The following is a 26601-nucleotide window of genomic DNA, read 5'->3' as shown; positions in this document are numbered from 1 at the left end:
ATTAGGGTACTCCTAAGCTGGCCTTTGCTAAAAATGTCCTTAATCTGATTGAGGTACATTTGCTGAGGTCGACCCCTTCCAACTCTCCCATCCATGCTCGTCTTGTATACTTGTTTCGTCTATCTCCTTTCGTTCATCCTCTCTGTATGTCCAAACCATCTCAACATAGCTTTCTCAATCCTAGACACTACAACTTCTTTCTCTCCACAGCATTCCCTAAAACTAACTGACTGGCGGGGGCCATATCTGAGTATCCATCAGCCTGGTTCACACTGTTTGCTCTGCTTTGGTGATTCCCTGAGACTCCACCCCATCCAATTTGCAGCCTCACACAAGGTGTTTACAGTAGCTGGGAAAAGACACAAATGTATTTTTCTTCAAAATAATAATAATAATAAAATTAAAAATAAGTTAATAAACATTAAAACATGATAAAAATAACAATAATAAAATATTAACTTGAAGGCTAAAATAATTATCTATCTTTATAGTCTTTATGTCTAGATTCACATTTTAATATTGCAGCCTTCTGAAATAAAAAAAAAAATAAAGAAAAAAGAGAGAGAAAAGGAATGCAGGCTCTTGGATCCAGTTGATAAGAAAGAACTCTCTTTCTTTGAGTTGATTTGTTGCCTAACACTCATCTTGCATCAATCTCTGTGTCTCAGTAAATACAGGGTCACAATACTAACCCAGCTTATGTTCAACTTTAAATATTGTCAAGTTGGAACAAAGGTCCTTTAAAGCTGTCTCTATATTGGTGCATATAGTTTTAGAGATATGACAGAATTTTCAGCTCTCAATATTTGTATGATTCTATTTTAAAAGATGATCTCATGGCTCCCAACGTAAAGATTAAATCTTTTTAGCTGCTCTTGCATCTAGGTGGCACAATGTGCGCATGGAGTGTGAGCAGAATTACAAGTATGTTACTTGTGGGTCTGGCTCAGGAAACTTGGAGCTTATTTGTCACCAGTTATTATTTTCCATTTACTGTCTAGATAACAGATGTGGGTAACTCATCATTAAACTTTACAGATGTGTATAATGCCTTAGTGGATAGAGAACAACAGAATGGAAGGAACCTGAAATCTCTGAAAGACCAGGTTAAGCCTAGAGTGGTGGAACTGTAGTAAGCTGTAGCATCAGCCTCTTAAATTATTTTTTAAAAATTGAGATACAATTCATATACCATAAAATTCACCCATTTAAAAAGTGTTTTTTTTTCATGTGTTAAGATATGTACAACCATCACCACTTAAGTTTAGATAATTTTTATCAACTTGAAAGTGAAACCTAGTACACTTTAGCTTTTATCTCCCTGCTTCCCCCACAGCCTACCCCAACCCTAAGGAACCAACTTTACTCTCATGTCTATGAATTTGGCTGTTTTGGGCATTTCATATGAATGGAACACTAAAGTATATGATTTTTGTAATGGCTTCCTTCACTTAGCATAATGCTCTTAAGGCTCATCCATAAAATGGATTTCCAACATGGCTCTGAGCATGCCTAGTAAGCATCAAGGTTTCCACCTTCCTGTGCAACATTGTCCATGATCCCGGTCCCAGTTGATTTTTCTACTTTATTCCTAGCAAACCAGCTACACTGGCTACATTGGACCTGGCTGATATCTAGGATTTACCTCCTGCTTTTGTATATTTGCTCATTTCCTTCCTTTGCCTTAAAATATCTTTCCTCCAATCCCTCTTTTTTCAAAAGTGAGTCATTCTTTAAGACCAACAGAAATAAGACTTTTCTGTGAAGCCTTCCCAACCCTTCCTAATATAAATAACTGTTGCTTTTCTAGACACAAGCACCTTTTCTCTAACATCATTTGTTAACACCGATCACTTTTTGCGAAAAGTACCACTACGTATTGCAGGAAAACAAGAGCATTGCCCAAATTAAAAATCCCAAATATAGACAAGTTATAAAGACTGATAAACTAGTATTGCACAATATTACAACTCTGAAAATAAGAAGTCTAGGATATAAATTCATATTAAAAGACAAGCATTCATATGAGTGCATGATTGGTAGTATTATATATCATATATTAAAGGAGGAAATTTCAATTTTCATATTTTAATGTTATGATATTTATTCAATGCAACAGCTTTCTTGGAACAAGTTTTTCATTTTAGTAATCTATTTATGATAAATCTATAAAAATAAATCTAACATCTAGCTGCTGCTACTTTGTTTTTACTATGTTGTCAAAGAGCCAATTTCAACCAAACATATTGGTGAAAGGGGAATTAACATTTTGATGTCTTTGAAATCAGACAGAGAAAAATAAGCAATGATAGTAACCCAATATTGTTCCAAAACACAACTCCTACGTATATCCATCCAGAAGGCAACAGGTGTAACAAAAGATTACTTTCATTACACAGTTTTGTTCATTGCCTAATGCAGTGAAATCCCTTACAATCACATATATTTTGTTTCTGAATTATTATTCATATGAAAATGCAAATATGGGGAATGCAGCTTAATAGAAGATAAAAGCAGACAATATAGCCAATATTTGTGGCACTTGTCAACTTTCAAAAACTTGTTGATGGCTAAGATTTCTTTGTTCATTTTGAATTTTTGAGTTTGTATTTTGATATTATTTTAAGAAACACTCAGAATATAAACCCAGGACCCTTTTAATACCCCACAGAGCCAACACACACACACACACACACACACACACACACACACACGAAAAATATGCTACAAAATACTAGCGATTATCTCTTGATTGGAAAAACAGGAGTCTTATGCACACAGTTATTGATAATGAGGAAGGATGAATTAATAATGAGTTTTTTAAAAGCCAGAAATGAAAAGACAGTCTAAGCATAAAATTGAAGCAACAAAAATACCCCTGAGGGACAGGCACCCTTCTCTTAGTCAGCGATTATGGGCTCACAGCAGCTCTGTGTTCACTGTGCGGTCAGGGAACACACGACCCTTGAGGAGGAACTGTCAGCGTGGGATTTCCGAGCTGGGTGTAGAAGAAATGGCATCCATCCTGCTTGCCTTCGGGGGAGGGGGTGAGGAGATGAAAATCAAACACTGAACTTTCCACAAAAGGTTGTGTCCTTTCGATTTCGGTTCTTCTCAACCCAACTCATAACTGCTTGCCTATAACATCCCGCTCAGTTTTCAGCTTCTAAAGAGAACTGTGAGGACCCTGGGGAGCCAGACTCCGGGGGACGGGAGAGGCGAGAACTTATCCGCTGTCTGCAGCTTAGGAGACAGGTAAATTGGCTCAGAGACTTGGATTTCCATGCGCATGTTCATTAACTAACATCAACAATAACAAAGCGTGCTCCAGCGCAGCACACCTGGCACTGGAGGCGAAGGCTATTCACTGTCAGCCTTGGAGGCAGCTGGCCGATGGTGGGGGCAGAGGAGGGGTGGCCCGCGGGACTAACAGCTCAGCCCCTCTGTTTGGATGGAAGGCTGCTGCAGGGCGGCAACCAGCACAGCTTGTTCCTGGGATGGGCTGATCCCTTTTGGGCACCCTCCCAGGCTGCACAAAGAGCCCTGCCTGGGAGAAGGAGGAATGCATCCTACATCACCTGCTTGACGGGGCTGAAATCCTTTCTGTGACTGAGGAACCAAACCTGTCCTTTCCTAAGAAGCTCTGGTTGCAGTCACTTCCTCCATCTTCCCCTTCCCCATCTCACACATTTCCCTGATGTCTGTGGGACATTGAAAAAACAGAGAGAAGATGATCCTTAACATAACAATTTAAACATTAAAACATTCTTTATTGCATTAACTGTATTTAGTATTCCAAAGATTCTATAAAGTGGTATTTAGATGAAACACTTCATTCGCACATATTTTAATCAACTATTAAAAATAACTATAAGGTCTAAGAGGGGTTTTTATTCTGCGGTTATCAAATGTTTAGTCCCTACCAAAAAATTATATCAATTATTGTTTTTAGATTCAATTGTTCTGCTGTGTCCTCTGTAAGAATGAAAACAAAATTCCTCAACTTTTTTTTTTTTTTTAAGTTCTGTAAATTAGCAACAGAAAAGTGGGAGGAGGAGAGTGAGCAAGGAGGAGTGAGAAGGACCTGGGAGCTTGTTCTGGGACACGTTGACCTGAGGAGCTGTGGGACAGAAGTGCAAATTCAACTTTCTTCTGCAAGCAACTAGATCTTGGGCTTAAACCTCTCAATTTCTGATTCAAAATGAACTCTGAGGAATGGAGAGGTAGGGACACCTGTAGCCTGTAGCCTGGACTGCAGGGTTCAGTTGCTGGCTTTAGCTTCCTCATTAGGAGCAGTGGTAGCTGTGAGGTGACAACCTTGCAGGACTTCACATAACCAGGACAGTGGCAAGTGGAGGGGAAAAGAAGGGTGCATGGAGAGGTAAGAGATTAGGGAATGGAGTGGGGCTGTGAGGCAGCTTCTTCATGCATGAGTTCAATGTTCCTCATTACAATGTGCTTTAGGATACACTATGGCTTTTAATTCTGATTCCCCATGAGATTCACCTCCTACACATTTTTTAAGATTTTGTTTTTTAATTTAATTATTATTTTTTTTTATCAAGAGCAGACTTGGCTCAGAGAGCTCTGGCTTGTCTTTGTTTATTGGGTGAAAAAAAAAGGAAAGAAAGAAAGATGACCAAACACAGATGATCTGCATTATGATTGTGGCTTCACCTTCAGCTCCCAGTCACATCCTTAAAAGTTAGGAAAGGAGCATGCTGTCCCCTGGACAAGGCTATAATTCACTGCTCAGGCCAAAACGTGCTTAGACCAACTCTCAGCTCAGCTTCATTCTTGGTATGGTCTGAAAATTAGGACAAACCAGCATAGCACTTCCTGGAATATAAGAAGTACTTTCTCCACCCTAACAAAGTCCTAGGTCAGACATGTCCAGGAATTATGCACACCCACTTGATATTTTCACACGGATATTTTTAACAGGACATGGAGAATGCAGAATTTGTGAGGTCTTCTTTATATTCTTTATTGACTGTTTTATTAATATATGCTTTTTATTAGTTTATAATATCAGTCTATTTTTAAATTTTGATGCACACTTTATTTTGGAAAACAAAATAAATATCACATGACTCAGTTTGCCTGAACAGGGGATGACTGTTAAACTTTGTGGCCAAAAGAATTTTGAAGACTTCTAAAAAAGGAGAAAAATCAAAAGCTGTTTCTCTTCTGAAACCCCAGACTTTTTCAGTCCCTTCAGTATCATAAATGGAGCCATAGATACTACATTTTATTGGTCTGCCATATGTCAAACCAAATTGTCAAGCTAAAACCTCAGGTTTTGATGAATACTAGTCATCTCATCACTAGTTCTACAGCTGTTCTCAACAACTAGGACCATGAGACAGAGAGATGCATGAAACCTGTGGATTCACAATTCTTGGCCATGTCCCCAGGTTGTCCTAGTCTCAGGTCCTTCCTCAGCATCCACCTCACTATCCTCTTAGCGGCTGGTTAAAACTTAGGTTTGGGGAGAGGATGTTCACATGAGAGGGCTTTGCTTCTCAGTGATGACTCTGGCATTGGGTAGCGCCACTCACCTGCAATATAAGATGTGACTGCCTAGTGCAGCAATAACATTCAACCTGAGATCCTCACAGCATTGGGAACACGTTGGCCCTTTCAGAGATTCACTGTAAGTATAGAACCAAATATAGATGAATTTTTCATTGTAGGGCTTGGCCTATGCTTACTGTGCCAGAAATAAAGTAAAACATGCACACTGTCTTAAGATGATGGGTGCTTTGCACAACTTTGCTTCAGAGAATAACATTGCAATCTTATTTCTACCGGGATTTCTTCTAAGTTTGCAGGTTGCCATGGCTTCTAGACCTAATATGACGGCCCCCATTTGCCTGGTGGAAAATAACAATGAGCAGCTGTCAGTGAATCAGAAAGCTCTAGAGATTCTTGACCAGATTTCTGAGCCAGTGGTGGTTGTGGCCATTGTAGGACTGTATCGTACAGGCAAATCCTACTTGATGAATCGGCTTGCAGGGCAGAATCACGGTGAGTGGTTTCTCAGGCAGAGGACAATTCTTTGACTCCAGCTATATCGCAGTTTCGTAGTTTTCTTCACTAGTCACATGAAGAAAGAACTAAATTCCTTTCAATAAACCAATCTTCTAATTTTCATCACTAAATTATTACCTTAATGTATTCTGTTACCATATTCTATGTTTTACTCCTGTTCAGGAAAATCTATCCTACTAATGCATAGACCCCTTCTTTTACCTGTGCAAGCACTGGGGTTTTGAAATTGTGCCTCCTCTCTCATAACATATTTTGCTTTCTCTGTAGAATATTCCCATCAACATATAACGATGTTTGAATATCTGTCATCATGTTTAAAGATTTTTGTGAGTTCACATCCCATTGTGGCAAATAACCCCTCCCATATGCTCTGCCGTGTTTTTATCATTTTGACTGGAAAATATATTATCTCATGTTTTTTCTTTAGATGTCTCCCTTCTATCCACTTCCATCCATCTTTAGTGGACTATTCTTTTAAAATGCCCTTTTGATGGTCTTCAGTAACCTTTCTTATATCTGGTTCATTGTGAGCCCGTGCTGGGTAACATTCTCACAGTTAACATTCATCTCCTATTTGAAATAGATGACACACAAAGTAAAGCATTTTTTACAAAATAGAGAAAGCACCATCTTACCTTCTGGAGTATTTCTATTCCAAAACATCTGACTGTGTAGCCCCTTGGCTGCTTAGATTGTCTGTTGTCACTGTGAGCTGGGTCTCCCCTTCCTTTATAGGTTTCCCTCTGGGCTCTACGGTGCAGTCTGAAACCAAGGGCATCTGGATGTGGTGTGTGCCTCACCCCTGTAAGCCTGATTGCACTCTGGTCCTTCTGGACACTGAGGGCCTGGGTGATGTGGAAAAGGTAAGGCAGAGGGTCACAGATAAAATGTTTTCAACCTGGATAGTCTCATAACGAACTCTTTAACTTAACTGCTTGATCTATTTGTGAAATCTAGAAATCCAACTATATATCAGGCAAATGCTCGCTTGTTTGACTATTATTTACAGGTGAGGTGTCATGGTACATTGTGTAAATTTTTTTCTATTTCTCGGCACTTATGAATAATTTGATTCAATTTAATAAACAATTGCTGAGCACCATATTCCCCGGTCTCTAAGTTCTGTAGATACTAGTGACCCATGTAAAAGCCCTGCCCTCAATGAGTCTGCAGTCCTCTGGTGAAGTTCACCAAGTACTCACCAAGCATTCTGGAAGAGTTTGAGACACCTCTGAATGAGATGGTTCTATAAAAGCATGGGTTTATCTTTCAACAAAATTTAAAATGAGTTTTTGATATTTTAGTTTTTTACTGAAGGGTAAAATGAATGATTTCTCTTTTTCTGCTTTTGTTTGAGACTTATTTGGAAATATTACCTAAATTTCTACAACTTTCTATTTCTACCCAAAGAAGATTTAGAAATTTTGTGTTTATTTTGTGTATCAAACAGTCTTGCTGTCTAAATAACCTTTTGTTTGTCATAAGTACCACTTCTTATAATCATTTTTTTAAATTGGGCTTTGGAAGATAAATCCTCCAAGAATTTCCAGGTATATTCCACTTTTGCTCTAAGGAACAACTTTAGACAGTGTTTATAATAGAAAGAAAAGTCTGTATTGTGCCGTTATTTAGACCTGCTGTGTTTTATACAAACAAATTAACCGCTCCTTTAAGGTCCCTTATCTGGTTTCACTAGGCTCACTGTTTAGCTTTAACTTTTTTTTTTTTTTCTGAGGGAAGCATGCTTCAGTTTATTGGCATTGTCAATCTATCAACAAGACAGGTGTTATTTTCCCCATGAAGTGAGATGGTTTTCCATCTGCCATAACCTGTGCCCACACATCTTCACTTTGAAAATGTAGCATTTCAAGCTTTAGTCAGGGTACATTATTCCTTCTTCACTTTCACAATTTTGATGCTGCTGCCGAAGCTCTTCTTGGCGCTTGCTTTGAATTCAGTTTTCAGGGCATCCCTCACTGTTTTTGCACTGATGTGGGAGTCGTGGATGGAGCTGAGTCCAGCCTGTCGTCAGTAGGCCACCATGATGCTGCGAGAAGGGGGAGAGTCGGGCTGAATCATGAGGACACCTCAATGTTGGCTCAGGTCTCCACCCAGCCCAACTTTAACTTCTTGACTTACCTTCTGTTCCAGTCAGATCAAACAACTCTCCTTTTATGAGAAGAGCCCTCTGTATGCTGCCATGTCTACTTTTGCTTCTGTGGGTCTTTCCACCTGTAGGATATCTTCATTTATTCCAATTCACACTCTACGAAGTCTTTAATTTTCAGTCAAGATGCTGAAGAAGACTTCATGTTATGTAAAATTTTTCCATCTTCCAGAGCTCTGGTCTTCTATGATGGACTTGTAAATTTTAATTTACTATTTTTTAAAATTGATCTTTAATATTGAAAATATTACAGATGTCTCCCTTCCCCTCTCCCATTGATGCTTTCTTCCCATTTCCATCCCCTCCGCAGGATTTCACCATGCTATTGTCAGTGTCGATAGATTGTGCATTCAGGCATACAAGTTCTTTGATTGATCTCTTCCCTCCCCCCCTTAATTTACTATTATAGCTACTGGTTCCAATGATTATACATGTTACTATGATGTAAGCCTCCTGTAGATATTATTTTTGTTATATTCATTGCTACAGATGTTTGTCATGGCTTTGAAATAGTCACCTTGAAAGTAATATTTGTCATTTTAAACTGCTTTTTAATTTTAACAACAGTGGAAATATTCAGTAGCTTCCCATAAACATATCTTGAATATATCCCCAATTATGTTAACTATGGAATATTTTATATAGTCCATGACCAACAAATATATGTAGAATAAATATGTGCTAACACTGTTCATTGAACCTAATAGCACACCAGGTGCTGCGCTGTTATTTTATGTTATTTTATTTCATCTGATTCACTAAAAAGAAAACTCTGTGATGACAGAATCTTTTTATATATGAAAGAATCACAGTCACAAGTAATGTTATTGTAATTGCTAAAGCTCATATGTGTATACTAGTAACCCGTTGTGCGAAATCGCCCAAGAACTGGGACCCTCTACTCCCTCCTCCCAGTCTCCCCCATGCCTTGGGACTTCCCCGAGTCCCAGAGTCCTCCCTGTGTGGCTGGTGCTCTGTGGGACGGCCCCAAGTCCTGGAGTGCCACCCTGTTGCCCTGCCTCCAAGTCCCGCTCAGCATCCACTGGGCCCCACCTCCATGGCACATGTGGTGGGCCTTGGAAACAGTGGCAGAAGCCACAGGAAGCGGAAGCTGGGACCTCTGCAGCCCCACAGGGCCACAGGAACCCTGGTGGAAGCCATGCAGAGCAACCACCAGCCCAGTCCCCATGCCCCACCTCCACTATGTGCGCCACCATCTTGTGATGGTGTTACGGTTTGAGGGTCGATTTGCATATTACCTATTTATTATATAGGATATGTTGGTCTTCAAACTTACTTATTTGCATGGTGAGTACTTTGCCTGAAATAAAAGGAAGGACTGTTAGACTTAGTGTCTGAATGAATTTCTATAGGGTAAATCCTGAATGTCTTGCCTTAATGTACTTCTAGGGTGACCCTAAGAATGACTCGTGGATCTTTGCCCTGGCTGTGCTTCTGTGTAGCAGCTTCGTCTACAACAGCCTGAGCACCATCAACCACCAGGCCCTGGAGCAGCTGCAGTATCCTTCCAGGAACCCAGCCTCCATGTGTCATGGCTTCAATGGGAATGGAGATCCAGTCAGTTTCTCCTTCCCTCTCACTTAGTTGCCCTTGGTAGACCAAAAGGATCCAAAGTGAAAAAGAGTGTTTATGATACTCTTTCTTTTAATCAGAGAAATGTGGGAATTGTGGGTAGAAAGTTAATTTTCCTTAGCCAGGTCCTAGTTACGTGACTGAGCTGACAGAACTCATCAGGGCAAAGTCCTCCCCTACACCAGATGGAGTAGAAGATTCATCAGAGTTTGTGAGTTTTTTTCCAGACTTTATCTGGACCGTACGGGATTTTACCCTGGAGCTGAAGTTAAATGGTCGTCCTATCACAGCAGATGAGTATTTGGAGAATGCCTTGAAGCTGATTCCAGGTAACAGAGCATGGCTGGGCAGTGCATGGTCCAATACAGATGGGAGGTACTACACACTACATCTGGAGTTGCGTTTGTACTTGAGACTAGAAGTCTGCAGAAATGGTGCCTGGGAATGGGTTGAAAAGCTTTACAGACTGGAGTTTAAGTTCACTTGAGAAAAGTAGAGCCTAAACTAGAGTAGAACTATTCATAACCCATTTGTTCTTTACACATTGTAACTGAGAATCCAACTGTAACTTTGAATACAGAGTTGCTAAAGCCTTCTGAAGAGCAGACATTTATGTTTATTATTTTAGCTTCTGCTTTTCTGTGTTGAGGAAAACAACTGATCAAATACTTGTTTGGCATATAATTACAATGAAAAGCCTATCTAATGAAAAAATATTTTTCATGTAATTAGACATGATTCTTCTGAAAGGGACATATAACTTTCTAATGTCTTTATACATATGTTATCTGTAAATATGACTTTATGTTCTAATAAACTGAAAGAAGAATGTTTTATCTTTTCAATCTAACATTTTGGGATTTTTTTAATAATTATCCTAGTATAATTTTAATTTCCATATCATGGATTTTTATTTTTAAAACAATTTTATTATTTTAGTAAAACTTACACTCAATATAATTTTGTATTATTTTTTGGTGTATATTGTAGTGATTAGATATCACATACTTTACAAAGTGATCGCCCCTATCTTTCAAGCACCCACCTGGCATAATTATTACAATATTACTAAATATATTCCCTATGCTGTATTTTACATTCCCCTGACTATTTTATAACTACCAACTTGTATTTGTACTTCAACTTTTTCACCCAGTGCTCCAACACACGCCCTCGCCCCCCGATAGCCATCGTTTTTTTTCTCTGTATCTGTTACTCTGTTTCAATTTTGTTCTTTAGAATCCACATATAAGTTAAATCAAATGATATTTGTCTTTCTCTGTCTAACTTATTTCACTGAGAATAGTATTCTCTAGATTCATCCATGTTGTCTCAAATAGTATGATTTCATTCTTTTTTTTATGACCAAGTAGTATTCCATTGTGTATATGTACCACTTCTTGTTTATCTACTTGTCTATTGTTGAGCACTTGGGTTACTTCCATATCTTGGATATCATAAATAATGCTGCATTGAATATAGGAGTCATATAGTCTTTTGAATTAGTGTTTTGGATTTCTTTGGATACATACCCTGAAGTGAAGTCACTGGGTCATAAGGCAGCTCTATTTTCAATTTTTTTGAGAAGCTTCCATACTCTTTCCCATAGAAGCCACATAAATCTGCATTCCCACAAACAGTGCACAATGGTTCCCTTTTTTCCACACTCTCACCAAACCTTATTGCTTATTGATTTATTAATGCGAACCATTCGGACATGCATGAGGTGATATCTCATTGTGGTTTTAACTTGCATTTCTCTGATGATTAGTGATGTTGAACATCTTTTCATATGTGTATTGGCCTTCATGTCTGAGATTTTACTCTCTATGTTTTATTCTAGTAGTTTTATGGTTTTGAGACTTTAATCTATTTTGAGCTTATTCTTGTATATGGTGTAAGAAGGTGGTGTAGTTTCACTTTTGCACATATTTGTCTAATTTCCCAACACCATGCACCGACTAGGCTGCCTTTACCCCATTGTATGTTGTTTTGCCTCCTTTGTTATCTATTAATTTGTCATATTTGCATGGGTATATTTCTGGGAACTCTGTTGTGTTCAATTGATCTATATGTCTGTTTTTATTCCAGCACTATGCTGCTTAGATTACCATAGCATTGTATTATAGTTTGATATCAGGTAGCATAATACCTCTAACTTTGTTCTTCCATCTCAGTATTTCTGTGGCTATTCGGGATCTTTTATGCTTTCATATAAGTTTTTGGATTATATTTTGTGGTGTTGTGAAAACAACTTTGGTATTTTGACAGGGATTGTGTTGACTCCATAGATTCCTTTGGGCATTATTTTAATGATGTTAATTCTATCTGTATCATAGTTTTTTCCCCCAATTTCCAATTATTTACCCTTGCTAAAATAATAAAAATATTTGAATGGGTTACATTTACATGGACATGAAGGTATCTGATGAACCTGTGAACGAAATACCACTTCTGATTTATACACTCTTGATTTCATGTTTGTATTTACTGTTTCTCAAAACAATGAGAAATGGGCTACATAGAATAGCAAAGCTATCAAATGAAATATAGTTATTTACCTTAAAGAATTTAGAGACTAATGGTGATATCTTAAATTTATGTTTTAGCTTCATTTACTCTTCAGTCTTCAAAGGTTTTTATTTTTTTAAAAGTTAATGCTGTACAGATTATTTTTAACATCTAAACAGTTTTCCTTAGATAATCTGGTTTTATTTCCAACATTGCTTCATTAAGTCTTGCTTGGGCTCTTCATTTTGATCCACAGCTTCATTTCCCCATGGGATCAAGGTGACCAAAAACTTACATTTGACCCATGTTTCTGTTATTCATTCAGTAGCTAATATTGACAATATAGACAATACTCTACTACCATTTTTAGGTCCGATAACAGCAATAGGTTGTTGTAGTTGTTTTTAAAGCATATTTAATCTCTTCCAAAATTTTCCCCCAAAGTTGCATCATTGGTAAATTTGATGTTAAAGGAGCATTTGGATGGATATCTATGCTAAAGGAGGTATAAACACAAGTTATACAGATAGAATAGGGCAAAGATATAAAAATTCCTGTCATAAAAATCTTTAGGTCCCTTGTCCTCAGACTGCTCCTACTGTAATACCTGTTTTCATTTGTTTTAATCTTTCAGGCCGGAATCCCAAAGCTCAAATATCTAATCTCCCCAGAGAGTGCATCCGCCATTTCTTTCCAAGACGGAAGTGTTTTGTCTTTGACCGGCCAACAAATGACAAAGAACTCCTAGCCCATATTGAGGAGGTTGCAGAATACCAACTGGATCCTAAATTTCAGGAACAAACAAAGAACTTCTGTTCCTTCATCCTCACTGAGACGAGAATCAAGACCCTCAGGGAGGGAATCAGGGTCACTGGGAAACGTGAGCCTCCACTTCACATTTTGTGGGGCCTGATATTTGTTGAATATATTATAGGATGTGTTCTCCAGGATTTGTGTTTGATTCTACATAGAATTATGGGTCTATAGATATTCATACTCCATGAAGACACATGTATACTTATCACACTTTTGGGTGATTATAAATTCCTCTCTAAAATTACAACCATTGACAGCCAAATCTGCAGCATCCATACATATAAAAAGTCTCCTACTAATAATGAATCACTAACTGGGTGGAAAAACAGAATACACTGTTTCCTCAATTGAAGTTCTTTATTATGAGTGTGATTTGCAAGGAGAATACAAAAGATATTTTGGGAGTTTAGAGCAATTTACTAGTGACTATTAGCCCATAAAGCTCTGAAAATTTACTGGACTCTGCATAATTAGGAAAAAAAATAGAATAATATTTACCTTACCTCATCTGTCTACCTATGTAAATAATTTGCTTCTAAGATTTTTAATAGGAAATTATGTTTCCAGATATCCTTTAGTATGTTAGATAAAGGTTGATACTGAATTATTTTAGCCTTGTGGTCAGAAGAAACATACAAATTAAGAGTCAATAGAACAATAGTATTACTGGAGGAAATATGTTCTTCTGTGGCGTTGTGTGAAAGGAATTTCAGGGACTCTCATGTAGGAGTTTTACATGATAATGGCAAGGTTTATGAAAGTGAAAAGCAAAGTACACTCTCAGGGAGACAGAGAGCTGGCTGACTAGGGGCCAGCTACTGCCCTGAGGTATTTGTGAAGCTTTCCCATATATATTTGGGTTTGAGAAAGAGCAGGCTTTCTTAAAAACTATCCAATCTGTTTCCTGTCTTCTTCAGGGCTTGTGCCTTTTCTCTATGCAATCTTTTCTGCAGATTTTCCCAGTTTTGCTCTCCTCCATTTATGGTCCGAATTTTGGCTCCAATTGCACATACTTCATAGTTCTGCTTGGTCATTTGGTTCCTATAGTGCAGGTACTTAGTAAAGGAACTCCCTCTGCACCATTTTTCTCCCATTATGGGTAGTTGGGTGGACTACCCAGCATGACTCTAAGGCTGTTTTTTCCTACTTCATCAGGCTTTATCAGATGTCTGATTCAATTTGCTCCCTCGTCTCCTGTTAATATCTAGCTAACTGCATAGTCCAACAATAGTAGGATGTAGTGTGTGTGTATGTGTGTGCGTGTGTGTGTGTGTGTGTGTATGAGTTTTTGTAAGTGAGAGACAAAAAGACAGAGAGATTTAGAAAAGTAGAGTGTGAACCATAGATCCCGTTGAGTGATAAATTGTTATTTATCCCTTAAATTTCCTGGCTTATTAGGGCTAAGGACTCTGGTGGTGACTTACGTGGATGCCATCAACAGTGGTGCAGTGCCTTGTTTGGAGAATGCAGTTACAACTCTGGCCCAGCTTGAGAACTCAGGGGCTGTTCAGAAGGCAGCCAACCACTACAGCGAGCAGATGGCCCAGAGAGTGAGCTTACCCACAGACACGCTGCAGGAGCTGCTGGACCTGCATGCAGCCTGTGAGAAGGAAGCCATTGCAATCTTCATGGAGCACTCCTTCAAGGATGACAACCAGGCGTTCCTGAAGAATCTTGTGGTACTTTGTCTTAGTATTTATTTACCCTTTGTGAATCTTCCCTTGAAAAATGAAGCCTAGAAGAGCATTTCTGACCCCAGTCCTCCTCTCGTACTCATGGATTTAGTAGTCTGGATTTAGAGGGATACAGTTTAAAAACATTGCTCTTTTGTCGCACCCTCATAACCAAACTTCAGTACTTTATCCAAAAATTTCTCCGATCTCTGATGCATAGTTACCATAGACATCTTCCTGAACTGAATACTTATTTTAATTCAATACTTATATTGAATTAAAACCTGCCCAGAAGACCCAAAAGTCATTCCTTGGCTGGTCACTTTCTTGAGCTCACTCTCCCATTCTCAGGAATCAAATGTCTCTTAACAGACCCTCATACCAGGCTGTCTTCAACTCCTGTGGCTCCTTGTTGTATCATTATGTCATTGAAGATGGAATTAACAAAATTTACAATTGCAAGGAGCCATAGAGATAAGGTAATTCAACACCAACATTTTTGATGAGGAACCTGAGACCCAAGGGGGTTAGATGCTTTCCTCTGCCTCACATGGAATTTTCAGGGTTGTGAGTAAAGGAAGCCTTGTAATTCCTGTTTTATTCCATGTCCTTCTCCAACAGAATGCGTTTCTCATGAGGACCACAGATAGACTTCCTTCCACCAGGTTCTTTGGAACTTTTTCTCCCCTGTTTCTTTCTCCTGGTGACAGCCCTCTATACTTACCTTGCAGGAAATCATAAAGGATAAGAAGGATGAGTTCTTGCTGCAGAATGAAGAGGCATCTGTTAAATACTGCCAGGAAAAACTTGATCAGCTTTCCATGTCCCTAATGGAAGATATTTCAGCAGGCATTTTTTCTATTCCTGGTGGTCACAAGCTCTACATGGAAACAAAGGAAAGGATTGAACAGGACTACTGGCAAGTGCCCAGGAAAGGAGTGAAGGTGAGGAATAAGGGGAGCCTAGGGATCCTACAGATTAAAGTCAAGAGAGTCTCCTGGAAATCAGAGAGCACAGCACCAGTTGTGGGCAATATTGGGACTGTTTTAGCATTTAAGGTTATTTCATCTTTTTTTCCGGAAAAGAGTCATAATAACCATTCTCAGAAATGAATATGGATTTCTGAAATCCAAGAAAGACAGAAGAGAAATAATCATTTTCTCTATCCAACAAAATGGCATTCAGTGTGTTAAAGGCAAACAATTTACAAGTTAAAGTCAGAGTTTTTGTATTCAAGGCTGATCAACAGAGAAAAGGCACTCAAACACGTACACAATTGCATATGGCATTAAAATACTTATGAAACTGAGATAGTTGGTTACATAGGTGATAGTAACAAATAATAACACCAAAATAATAATAATAATAATATAATTAATATTTATTGAACTTTTATTGTTAAGACATAATATTGTTTCCCAAGAATTTTAATTTTATGCTTCAAGTAGCACTAAGAGGCATCTATACATTTTGTGAACATTTCACACATCTGAACTGAGAAGCAGAGATGGGATAAAATGACTTGCTTAAAGGAACAGCCAGCAAGTGGCAGAGGAGAACAGCAACACTAATTGGAGACAACATTTCTCCCTGGGAGGCAAATATACAAAAGCACCCGAGACAGTGGTTGTGTAGAACTGAACATGGTTCTCACTGGCTGGAATGTAGAGTGAATAGAAGAATGTAGCACTAGGGGAGAGACTTCAGGGGTAGGAAGAGCTTCTGGTCTCTCTAATGAGATTGGAAACTATGTGGAGACATGGTGCAGTTTTAGTCAGGAAGAAAAATAACATGGACATTGTTATTGTGAAGCCTATATTCCCAGTGGAAATTGAAGTTCTTTGTTCCTTCTTGTCTCCTCAGGCCCATGAGGTTCTCCAGAGGTTCCTGCAGTCGCAGGCAGCAATAGAGAATTCCATCCTGCAGGCAGACAAAGCGCTCACAGATAGGGAGAAGGCCATGGCAGGTAAGGGGCAGGGCTGGGCTCACAATGGGTGGCAGGTACCTGCACTGTCCTTTGACAGCTGTGAGAACAAAACCTCCTGACACAAGGAGCTTTCTCTCCTTCTGTGGGACATACTCTAACTCTGAAAACATCAGGACATATCAGCCAACCAGGGCCTTTCCCATCACACTCTGAAATGTGTCATTGATAGTGTGGCAAGGGAGCTATTAAGAGTATTCCACCTCCCTTACCAGTTTGTTTTGTTCTCAGAGCTCAGGAGGGTAGAGATTAGTCCTCACCTAATTTTCTTCCCTCTGTCAAACCTCCCTGGGGCAGCGGAGCGGGCCAAGAAGGAGGCAGCTGAGAAGGAACAGGAGCTGATGAAACAGAAACTACAGGAGCAGCAGCAGGAGATGGAGGCACAGAAGAGGAGTCTCGAGGAAAATATATTGCAACTGAAGGAGAAGCTGGAGAGGGAAAGAGAGAATATATTAAGAGAGCAGAATATGATGTTGGAGCATAAATTGAAGGTAAGTCCTGCCATGGGCCTTAGTAGTGCTCCATGGTCATTGTCCTGGTACCTCAGGTGGATGGAGAATGTTACAGGAAGACCATGGAGGAAACACCATTGCCATTTACTACTTGTGATTTGTTAAAACCTTGAACCTTCCCTTTGTTCCCTTTCTTTGTAAAAAGTATCTTTGAAATCTACTCTGTGCATACACTCTGGAGTAGGCAGGACAAGCATCTCACTTCTGAACATTTGGACCATATAAATAGGTTCTGAGGTGTGATTTTGGGTTATTTTAAAATGACTTATTTTGCCTGAATAAATAGGCATTTGAAACACATGTTTTTATTATGACCACCAACTGGTTTGCTTTACCAAGATCATTGCCTATTATCAAGAACCCTGCTACCATCCAAAGACTTTAAGGTAAATCTATGCTGGCAATAAACTATCAGAAATGTCCAGATTAAAAATACAGGGATATGACAGCTTCAAACTTGCTGCACTGTTCCCAGGTATGGAGAGTCTACCCAAGTTATCATATGGCAGAGGAAGAACTCCTGATTGGCTATCTGTATGTGTTCATAATAAAGTTCTAGAACAATGTGTAATTTCCCATGATTTCTGCATTTGGTTGGCCACATTATTCTAAGTGGGACTGAGAACTGGTGCCAGCAGACCAAGGTTACTTCTCAACTGATATTGTGACTGGCACACATTACATTTGTCCTCAGGCCAGGCTTAGCATCCTAGCAAAACCCTATGGAAATACGAATATTTGTAAGACTGTAAACTATGCTTTCTTTCAGTGTTTAGGTCCAAGATAGGATTTTTTTTTGTTGCAAAATTATCCTTGATTGTGTAAGAGAGAACAATTTTAAGAGTGAAAAGAAAGAGTTCTTAAATAGAAAGTGAAATTCTTGAAAAACGTGGGAGTTTAAAATATTTTATTTCCATTCTCATTTCTTTTTAAGATTCAAGAAGATCTGCTAAGAGATGGATTTAAAAAGAAATCTGAAGAGATGAATGCAGAGATCAATCATTTGAGAAATACGATTGATACTACTCAAAATGATAATACTCCCTGGATTGCAAAAACCATAGATAGAATTGGCACTGAGCTCTCTTCAATATTGTGTGCTCCTGGTAAACTTATTGGTAATATTGTGAAAGGCATAGGCTCACTGTTTAAAAAGAAATAATTTTCCTTTGAAAGAAATTATAGAATGTGGATATATGCTATGGCTTGTTTTTAGTGTGTATTCTTTTCAATTTCATTCATCCAAGTCTTAAACAAAAAAAGGTGCCTACTAAAGGATATCAATGCCTAGCCCTCATTAAATAGAATTAATGCTTCTATGCTTTGTTATAGCATGTTTACGTTATGAAATTTGCACGTTTAAATAAATATACTTACAAACAATTCATCGACTTATCGCTTTAAATGACAAAGATTGGAAACTACAAAAATATTCATTGATATAAATTGGTAATATAATTAAACATGTGCACATGCTGGAATATTATGCAGCCAGTAAGTAGAGAATTCAGCTCTATTTTTATAAATATACAACAATGTTGAAAATACAGTGTAAAGTGAAAAAAGGAGGAACACAGGAAGTGTATAATGTGTTTTCTGGAAAAAAGGTAATTGCTGTGAGCAATCATAGGTATGTGTACACACTGAATACCTATGGGAGCCTTCAAAGAAGTAATATCAGTTCCTACTTGGGAGAAGTGGGTGGCTTTAGGGTAAGCATGTCACTTGCTTTTCATTATATACTCTTTCTTCTGAATCTTGTAAAAAAAATTTTATAGAATAAAGAGGTAATATGCAAATTGACCATTATGCCATCGCACAAAGATGGCCACCCCCATTTGGTCAAAGATAGCCGCCCCCAGTGGTTACAAGATGGCTACCATAAGATGGCCGGCAGGGAAAGGCAGTTGTGGGCAATCAGGCCAGCAGGGGAGGTAGTTGGGGGCAACCTGGCCTCCAGGGGAGGGCAGTTGGGGGCAACCAGGCTAGCTGGGGAGGGCAGAAGGGGGCTACAAGGCCTGCAGGGTAGGGCAGTTGGGGGTGACCAGGCTAGCTGGGGAGCAGTTAGGCATTGATCATGCTGGAAGGGGAGTGGTTAGGGGGTGATCAGGCTGGTAGGCAGAAGTGGTTAGGGGCAATCAGGCAGGCAGGCAACTGGTTGGGAGCCAGCAGTCCTGGATTGTGAAAGAGAAGTTTAAACCAGCAGTTGGACATCCCTTGAGGGGTCCCAGATTGGAAAGGGTGCAGGCTGAATTATAATTCTAAGGTGTTAGAAGCAAATTACCAAACATAAGATCATGCATCGTTGAGAGAGATTTTATATTCTTAAAAGTGCAGTGGCCAAAACCGGTTTGGCTCAGTGGATAGAGCGTCGGCCTGCGGACTGAAAGGTCCCAGGTTCGATTCCGGTCAAGGGCATGTACCTGGGTTGCGGGCACATCCCCAGTGGGAGATGTGCAGGAGGCAGCTGGTCGATGTTTCTCTCTCATCGATGTTTCTAACTCTCTGTCCCTCTCCCTTCCTCTCTGTACAAAATCAATAAAATATATTTAAAAAAAAAAAAAAAGTGCAGTGGTGGCCTCTGCTATAAGCAAGGGCTAAAGAGACATGTACCACTGCACAACTGGATGGCCCGGTGGAGTTGGGGATGATAAACCTGGAGGCCAGGTTTTGGCACTTAAATGCCATCAGTATCATGGCTTGCTTTAGCTCAGGCTGCTATAAAAAAGTACCATTTTTGTGTGTCTTAGAAAGCAAATATTTATTTCTTCTAGTTCTGGAAGCTGTTAGTTTGAGATCAGTGTGCCAGCACTGGGGGTTCTTGGTCAGAATTTTCTCCTTGATTTGCAGAGGGCTACTCTCTTGTTGTGTCTTCACATGGTTGAATGAGTTGGGAGGAGCTCTCATGATTTTTATAATAAAGGTAGTCAAACAATAGTGCAAGAGAGAGAGTGTAAGTTAGTGAAATATAATTTTCAACCTAGATGTTTGAGAGAAAAAATAACTTTCAAAAATAGATACAAATTTATATTTGGGGGAGAGTTTTTCTTGAAAAAGTCTGAAAATGTTCTAAATATTTTACTTTAGTCAAAAACAAAGATAGCCTAAATACAATGTCTGCACTATGAAAGGGAATGAAATCCAGATGTAATAGATATGTGAGACAATAAATATTGACAGTGTAAAATATCATAATAATGTACTCTGGGATTAGAAAAGAGCAGATGAAATCGACATAAAATAATTCACAAAGAGTCTAGACATAGATCAAGTATTATAAGGTTCTTGTATTGTTTTCAGGAGACAAAGGCAAGTAATTTTGGGTTTCATGATTTAAGTCTAAATATTGCCATTTATAATGTAATCAGTTAAAGAGCAGAGAAAGTTTTCAATTTCTATACTAGGAGACTTAAAAATGACTTTCATACATCTCAGTAAGTAAAAAACAAACAAACAAAATAAAGCAGAGGTAAAATTTCAAGTAAAGTTAGAAAATATTTTGAAGCCATGATGATCACTTTAGCCTAATGTATGAATGTAGTACCCTACACCCAACAATAGTAGAATATGCTTTATTGTAAGGCACACTAAGAAACATCACATGAATTTTACCTGTATCAAACCACAAAGCAAGATTAGTTGTCTTATGTCAGATTCTCTAGAAACAGAGCCTTGATGATGGGTTTGTGTTCATGTGATTTATTGAGGGCATGCTTTCAATAGAAGGGAAGTGGGAGAGGCCAAGAAAATAGAAATGAAATGAGGCTATAGTAGCAGGGAAAAAATGGCTTCAAGCTGATCCACTGGGATCTCTGTAGCACAAACAGCATGAGAGTTTGTCCCTCCTTGAAGCAAAGTGCTAGACATTTGTACCCAAACAGGCATTATGTGTGGGCCATCCATCTTGAGCAGAGCAGCTACCATGCTGTTAAGGGAAATTCTTCAAAGGAAAGGGCAGCTGTGAGCTTTTTAGCAATGAACACCCACAGCGATAGCAGGATGGATGCAAAGTCTTGTAAGATGATCAAACTGAGGCACTAACAGCTAACAGCACCACTATAAAGATTAATATTTGCAGACCTACCCTATGCAAAGGTCTATGTATGACACACTTACCACCACTGGTGGGGTCCCTGTCATCCAGGCAGCCTATTACTTAGATGTTGAATCCCTTTGCAGAAACTTATTTTTCAGATCTCTGTGGGTATAGTCTACTGCTGGTTGAATTCCCTAGAAAGCAAATTCTGCGACTGAAATTTGTATGTACAATTTTTACTAGGGAACACTACTGGAAAGAGCACTTATGTTATGAAAAGATGTAGAAGGAAATGGGACTGGGAAGGAAGGGAAGTTTATCTAGAGTCTTAAAAATTGCTTCACCCATTTCAACAGAGAACTCCGGTCTTCAGTAGTTCTTCTCTTTTCCCCAGTTTTTAAGAGATCGGTCATGGAATGATGAACACCCTAAGAAGAGTCAAGACTTTGGACAAGGTGACTATTTAGTGTAGCGAGTGGCTATAGGGTCAAGCCTCTGACTGTCCTGTGGCAGGGCTACACACAAGTCCCAGTTCGGAGTGCAGAGCCCTCTTTGCATAATTAAGTTTAACCTTATAGGCTCCCTAGTTCCTTCCTAGGTAGCTAATGGGCTGTGGGAGGTGCAACAAGTGCTGCCAAAACAAGGTGAAACTCACAAGAACATTGTAACCATGTTGACAACTTCCTTGTTTTGCTTTGACTATAAAATAAAGCCTCAGCTTGCAGGCTGGATCTTTTTTTTGTGTCCTCATCCAGGCATGGGAGTTCCACAAAGCCCTAACTGTATTCTCTTGTCTGTCTTCTTTAATCCTTCACCGCCCCTCCCCAGGTCTACCATTGGCTGTGCTGGCAGGGTACATGTGTTGCCCAGCGTGGGGCCTGAGTACAGGGGAACTACAATTGCAAAGTGAAAGGGCACTACAGTAAATCACCTGCATAAAGCACAAAGCAAGATAAGGAGTTGCAGTTTAGTAATAGCTAGGGAGAAAACATGGGAAATTCAGGATTTCAGGAAAGGGATCGCTAAACCAATGCAAATTCTTAAGTGTCTAAAGGTGTCAAAATGTACTCTCTTAAATCAGGCTCAAAGAAAACAAGTGCGCTTGTCATCTTTAACTATGTGTGTTCTTCTTTGAACTGCATTGTGCCCACTTCGTATTGAGGATCAAAAGTCTGTAAAATTACCACATGATGCTTTGGGACAGACAGATTTTAGCAAAAATAACTTTAGATACCAGTTAATGCTATGGTGAGCAGAATGTGATAAAATCTGTGAACAACAGGCTGAGGTCTAGGCTGCATTGTGGCTGTAAGTCCCAGGCAATATAACAACATCTGAAAGATCCATGAAGAGAACTCTGATTTATTAAGTCTTTACTATGTGTTATGGGTGCTATCTGTTGATTGTTGTTTTATTTTTCTTTGTTGTTTGGTTTAATTTGTTTACTGTTAGTCTATTAATCATGCATTTCATTTAATTTTAAAGAACAGTAGATGGCCAGACCATTACTAAATTTCCCCAGAGGAAACAGAACGTGGGAATGGGGAGAGAAAGAATATGAGCGGTTCATGTGGTTAATAAAACAGGTTCTAAGAAAATCCCCTAGACAGAGGGAAGTAACTAAAAAAAGCCCCAGCCCATTAATTCATAGGTCTTTTGGTGATCCTGTAAAATGGATGCCCACTGTCGGGAGTGTTAATAAAAGTCTCATTTTTCGGATGTGAGGGCGATCTGGCTGCGACATCTGTCACCCCGTTGATCGCCAGGGTTGATTCGGCTGATCTGGCTGGCTAGGCAGGTGTCCTCCTCCTCCCTCACCGATCCATGTTCGTCCCTCGCGAAGCTGCGCTCTCGGTTGGTGGAAGAGGACGACTCTCCCCCCCCCCCCGCCCCCTCCCCACAGGAGAGGACCGGTCTTAGGTCAAGGGTATACGAGTAGCTGCGCTCCCCTGCTAGAACCTCCAAACAAGCTCTCAAAGTCTCATTTTTGCCATGTTTTTATTTCCCAGTCCATTATTTGAAATTTGGATAGATGAGACATTTCTCACAATTTGGGGATGCATCTGGGATTTCTGTATCCATGAAGAGAAAAAGGCTAGCTTAAGAGAAGGCTATTTTGGATAGCTCTTTTTTTTTTTTTTTTTTAAATATATTTTATTGATTTTTTACAGAGAGGAAGGGAGAGGGATAGAGAGTTAGAAACATCGATGAGAGAGAGACATCGATCAGCTGCCTCCTGCACACTCCCTACTGGGGATGTGCCCACAACCAAGGTACATGCCCTTGACCGGAATCGAACCTGGGACCCTTCAGTCTGCAGGCTGACACTCTATCCACTGAGCCAAACCGGTTAGGGCTTTTGGATAGCTCTTGAACTGAGCCCTATCTCTTCATGGATGCTATAGAATAAACCCAAGACATTTTCTTTAAAAGATGGCCAAAATGACACAAGGGAAATATACAGGCTGGGTTTAGGCAACATGATTAGTGTTTTCATAATAATGGGTAGTTCTTGAATAATAATAGACCACATTCCAATGTTGCCTCACAGGTCCTGGGGCACTCATGTTTCTATAAAAAATAAAAAATAAAAATAAAATAGCCCTAACTAGTTTGGCTGATTGGCTAGAGCATCAGCCTGTGGACTGAAGGGTCCCAGGTTTGATTATCGTCAAGGGCATGTACCATGGTTGCGGGCACATCCCCAGTAGGGAGTGTGCAGGAGGCAGCTGATTGATGTTTCTCTCTCATCAATTTTTCTAACTCTTTATCCTTCTCCCTTCCTCTCTGTAAAAAATCAATAAAATATATTTAAAAAATAAAGTAAATAAGTAATTAAATAAAAATAAAATAATACTTTAACATTAAAGCCACTGAAAGTCAGTAAATTATCTCTGTTAGAGAATTTGCCAAAGAAAATGCCTTGGATAATAATAATTGGTTTTTAAATCTCAAATTTGTTAAGGCAAAATATACATAGTTAAATGAAAGAATTTGTAATAAAGCTTTTTCAGTAGTAATTATAAATGTATTAACAATAAAAGTCCAGTCACTCAAGAGGAGACTGGCTTTATTCTCAGTTGGAGGACAAGGTCAGTCCCAGGGAAGCTGCAGCAGCAACCTTAGATGTTATCTCTAAGGAAAAATGTGGCAGTTTTACATTCAAGAGGCTAGGGGCCTTGTTGCTCCTCCCCCTGCCTTTTCATCATGAATATACATAATTTTCCAAAGTCCTTGGTAACTTAAAGACTTTAGAACATTGCTAAATTAAATAAATATTATTAAATATCTAGGTATTTTAAAATAACAAAATACTGAAATATCAATCTGAGTTTGCCTCATATGAAACATCTATTCTAGAGGATAGAATTGAATCTATTAATTAAATATGCCTTGTATTTTATTTGAAATATATCCTTTAAAATATAAATATATTACTAAGCTGAGAAATGCTAAGTATTTAACTTGCCAGCTAAAATGTAGATTCTAAGGGTTTAAAGTTCAAATTAAGTTGGGACAAATTATATGGTTGTGATAACAAAATGCATAAAGTATAGAAATTCATTTTTAAGAAAAATAATTCTTGTATTTTCTCTGGAGATATTAGTAGTACAAAATATATTGTAGTCCTTATGTGTATTATGTGTGGTAAAATTTCAACCTAGGATATAATATTTTATTGGCCTAATTAAAAAAGGATTAATTCTATGGTCTTAACCAAATTTTTAATATTAAAACCAGTTTAAATTTAATTGATATCTTTGAAAAATAATTTCAAAAAGTGTGTAATATAATCTTTGGGTTATGTATAGTTGATAGTCTTTTCCAAGTTAAATTTCAAGACTTTAACTGAGAGATAGCTTTGGGACATTTCAAGGGCCCTGGAATGATTCAAGGATTTATTCTCTCTTCTTAAAAGAAATATTTTAAACTGAAATTAGGCCAATCTAATATACTCGGAATCACAAGGGAAGCTTTATCAAATAAAAATTAATAACTGTGTTCTATTTGAATATATATATTTTAAATGTTATAAAGGTTTCAACCTCTAAGCTTGGTAGTACAAGGTTGCTGAATACTTCATTAGCTTTTCACAATATAATCAAGTCTTATATAAACTCTAAAGTAAAATTTGCATACATATGCACATAAGCACTAGTCAATAAGAATACTGTTGAAAAGTAAATTTAAGCTTAAAAAGGAGAAATTTTAAAATCTCTTCCACTACTATTTACAAAGTAAATTAAAAAGTTATTAGTTGGGCATTAAATCTCACCATTAATGAGACACCATGAGGACAAAAAAAGTTACCTTTACTTGAGATGTATGCATTGCAGTATTGGCCAGCATGTTTCTCTCCTACTAGTTTTTCTGAAAAGCAACCAAGTTGGTTGTTCTGCTTAAAAGAAAGTAAAAGTTTTTAAAAGAAACTCCCTAAATGTGGCTTAGAGATTGCTCTGGGAAAAAATACAGTGGGAAATGCCCTTCAAATGCTTAGGAAGGGTACTTAAAAATCAATGTATTAGGCCTCAAAAGGTAGACATACCAAAGAATTGCCTCAAGACCTTAAATGACTTTTAGAAATTATTAGAGGACATTAATTAGTTAAAACCTTATATAAATATGTCTACAGGGAAAATGACAAATTTATTCAATATACTTAGGAATCCTAAGAAAGTTTTTTTTTAAAATATATATTTTATTGATATTTTACAGAGAGGAAAGGAGAGAGATAGAGAGTTAGAAACATCGATGAGAGAGAAACATCGATCAGCCGCCTCCTGCACATCTCCCACTGGGTATGTGCCCACAACCAACGTACATGCCCTTGACCGGAATCGAAGCTAGAACCTTTCAGTCCGCAGGCCGACGCTCTATCCACTGAGCCAAACCGGTTACGGCTCCTAAGAAAGTTTTTATTAAGTGTATGCAAAAACCTACGGAGGCATTTTTCTAATTTCGTGGTTCTCATGTAATAGCAGTTTGAAACCATCTAAAAAATATAAATGCCAAGTGGTTTGTGGCCATCTAGTAAATCCTATCTTCCCTAAACCAAGGACCCTTAAAAGTAAATAATGTGAATTTTTCCCCCCTAAACAAAGCTTATGTCTCTATACTCAAAAAGAATGATAGCAGAAATCCAATTAGTGTCATTTACTGTTCACACCCAAGGAAAAATAAAGTTAGAAGATAAACCTATTTCAGACCGATTTAAATTAGAAAATTGAAATAAGTGTATGAAGCAGAGGGACTAA

The 26601-nt window shown here is 38.5% G+C and overlaps 1 protein-coding gene and 1 pseudogene across 4 annotated transcripts; one reads left to right on the top strand and one right to left on the bottom strand.

Annotated features, from left to right (window-relative positions):
* Positions 1-3131: 3131 nt before the first annotated feature.
* LOC139003547 (guanylate-binding protein 6-like) lies at positions 3132-18681 on the top strand. 4 transcript variants are annotated; one of them, XM_070405556.1, is made up of 11 exons: positions 3132-3255; positions 5835-6030; positions 6790-6917; positions 9632-9741; positions 9947-10143; positions 12960-13205; positions 14540-14820; positions 15546-15758; positions 16678-16780; positions 17096-17289; positions 18245-18681. In XM_070405556.1, exons 2-11 carry the CDS (start codon positions 5841-5843, stop codon positions 18470-18472), a joined length of 1890 nt encoding a protein of 629 aa, XP_070261657.1. In that variant the 5' UTR covers positions 3132-3255; positions 5835-5840; the 3' UTR covers positions 18473-18681. The 4 variants fall into 4 exon arrangements, with proteins under 4 accessions (XP_070261657.1, XP_070261656.1, XP_070261659.1 ...); XM_070405555.1 differs by having other exon boundaries at positions 3133-3255; positions 5828-6030; XM_070405557.1 differs by lacking the exon at positions 3132-3255 and adding an exon at positions 5640-5656.
* LOC139001887 (ATP synthase subunit epsilon-like protein, mitochondrial) lies at positions 7834-8106 on the bottom strand (annotated as a pseudogene).
* Positions 18682-26601: the final 7920 nt, after the last annotated feature.

Source organism: Myotis yumanensis, unplaced genomic scaffold, assembly GCF_028538775.1.
Source record: "Myotis yumanensis isolate MYYU_CA2020_CCGP unplaced genomic scaffold, mMyoYum1.0.hap1 SCAF_2, whole genome shotgun sequence".
In the NCBI taxonomy this organism is placed as follows: domain Eukaryota; kingdom Metazoa; phylum Chordata; class Mammalia; order Chiroptera; family Vespertilionidae; genus Myotis; species Myotis yumanensis.
This window is presented reverse-complemented; position numbering and strand designations above follow the sequence as displayed.

What these genes read in the sequence shown, in the direction of transcription:
- LOC139003547 (XM_070405556.1), top strand. Translation starts at nt 5,841, where the DNA reads ATGGCTTCTAGACCTAATATGACGGCCCCCATTTGCCTGGTGGAAAAT. An exon ending in CGTTCCTGAAGAATCTTGTG is followed by an intron (nt 14,821 to 15,545) that starts GTACTTTGTCTT and finishes CTTACCTTGCAG; the next exon opens with GAAATCATAAAGGATAAGAA. An exon ending in TGTTGGAGCATAAATTGAAG is followed by an intron (nt 17,290 to 18,244) that starts GTAAGTCCTGCC and finishes TTTCTTTTTAAG; the next exon opens with ATTCAAGAAGATCTGCTAAG.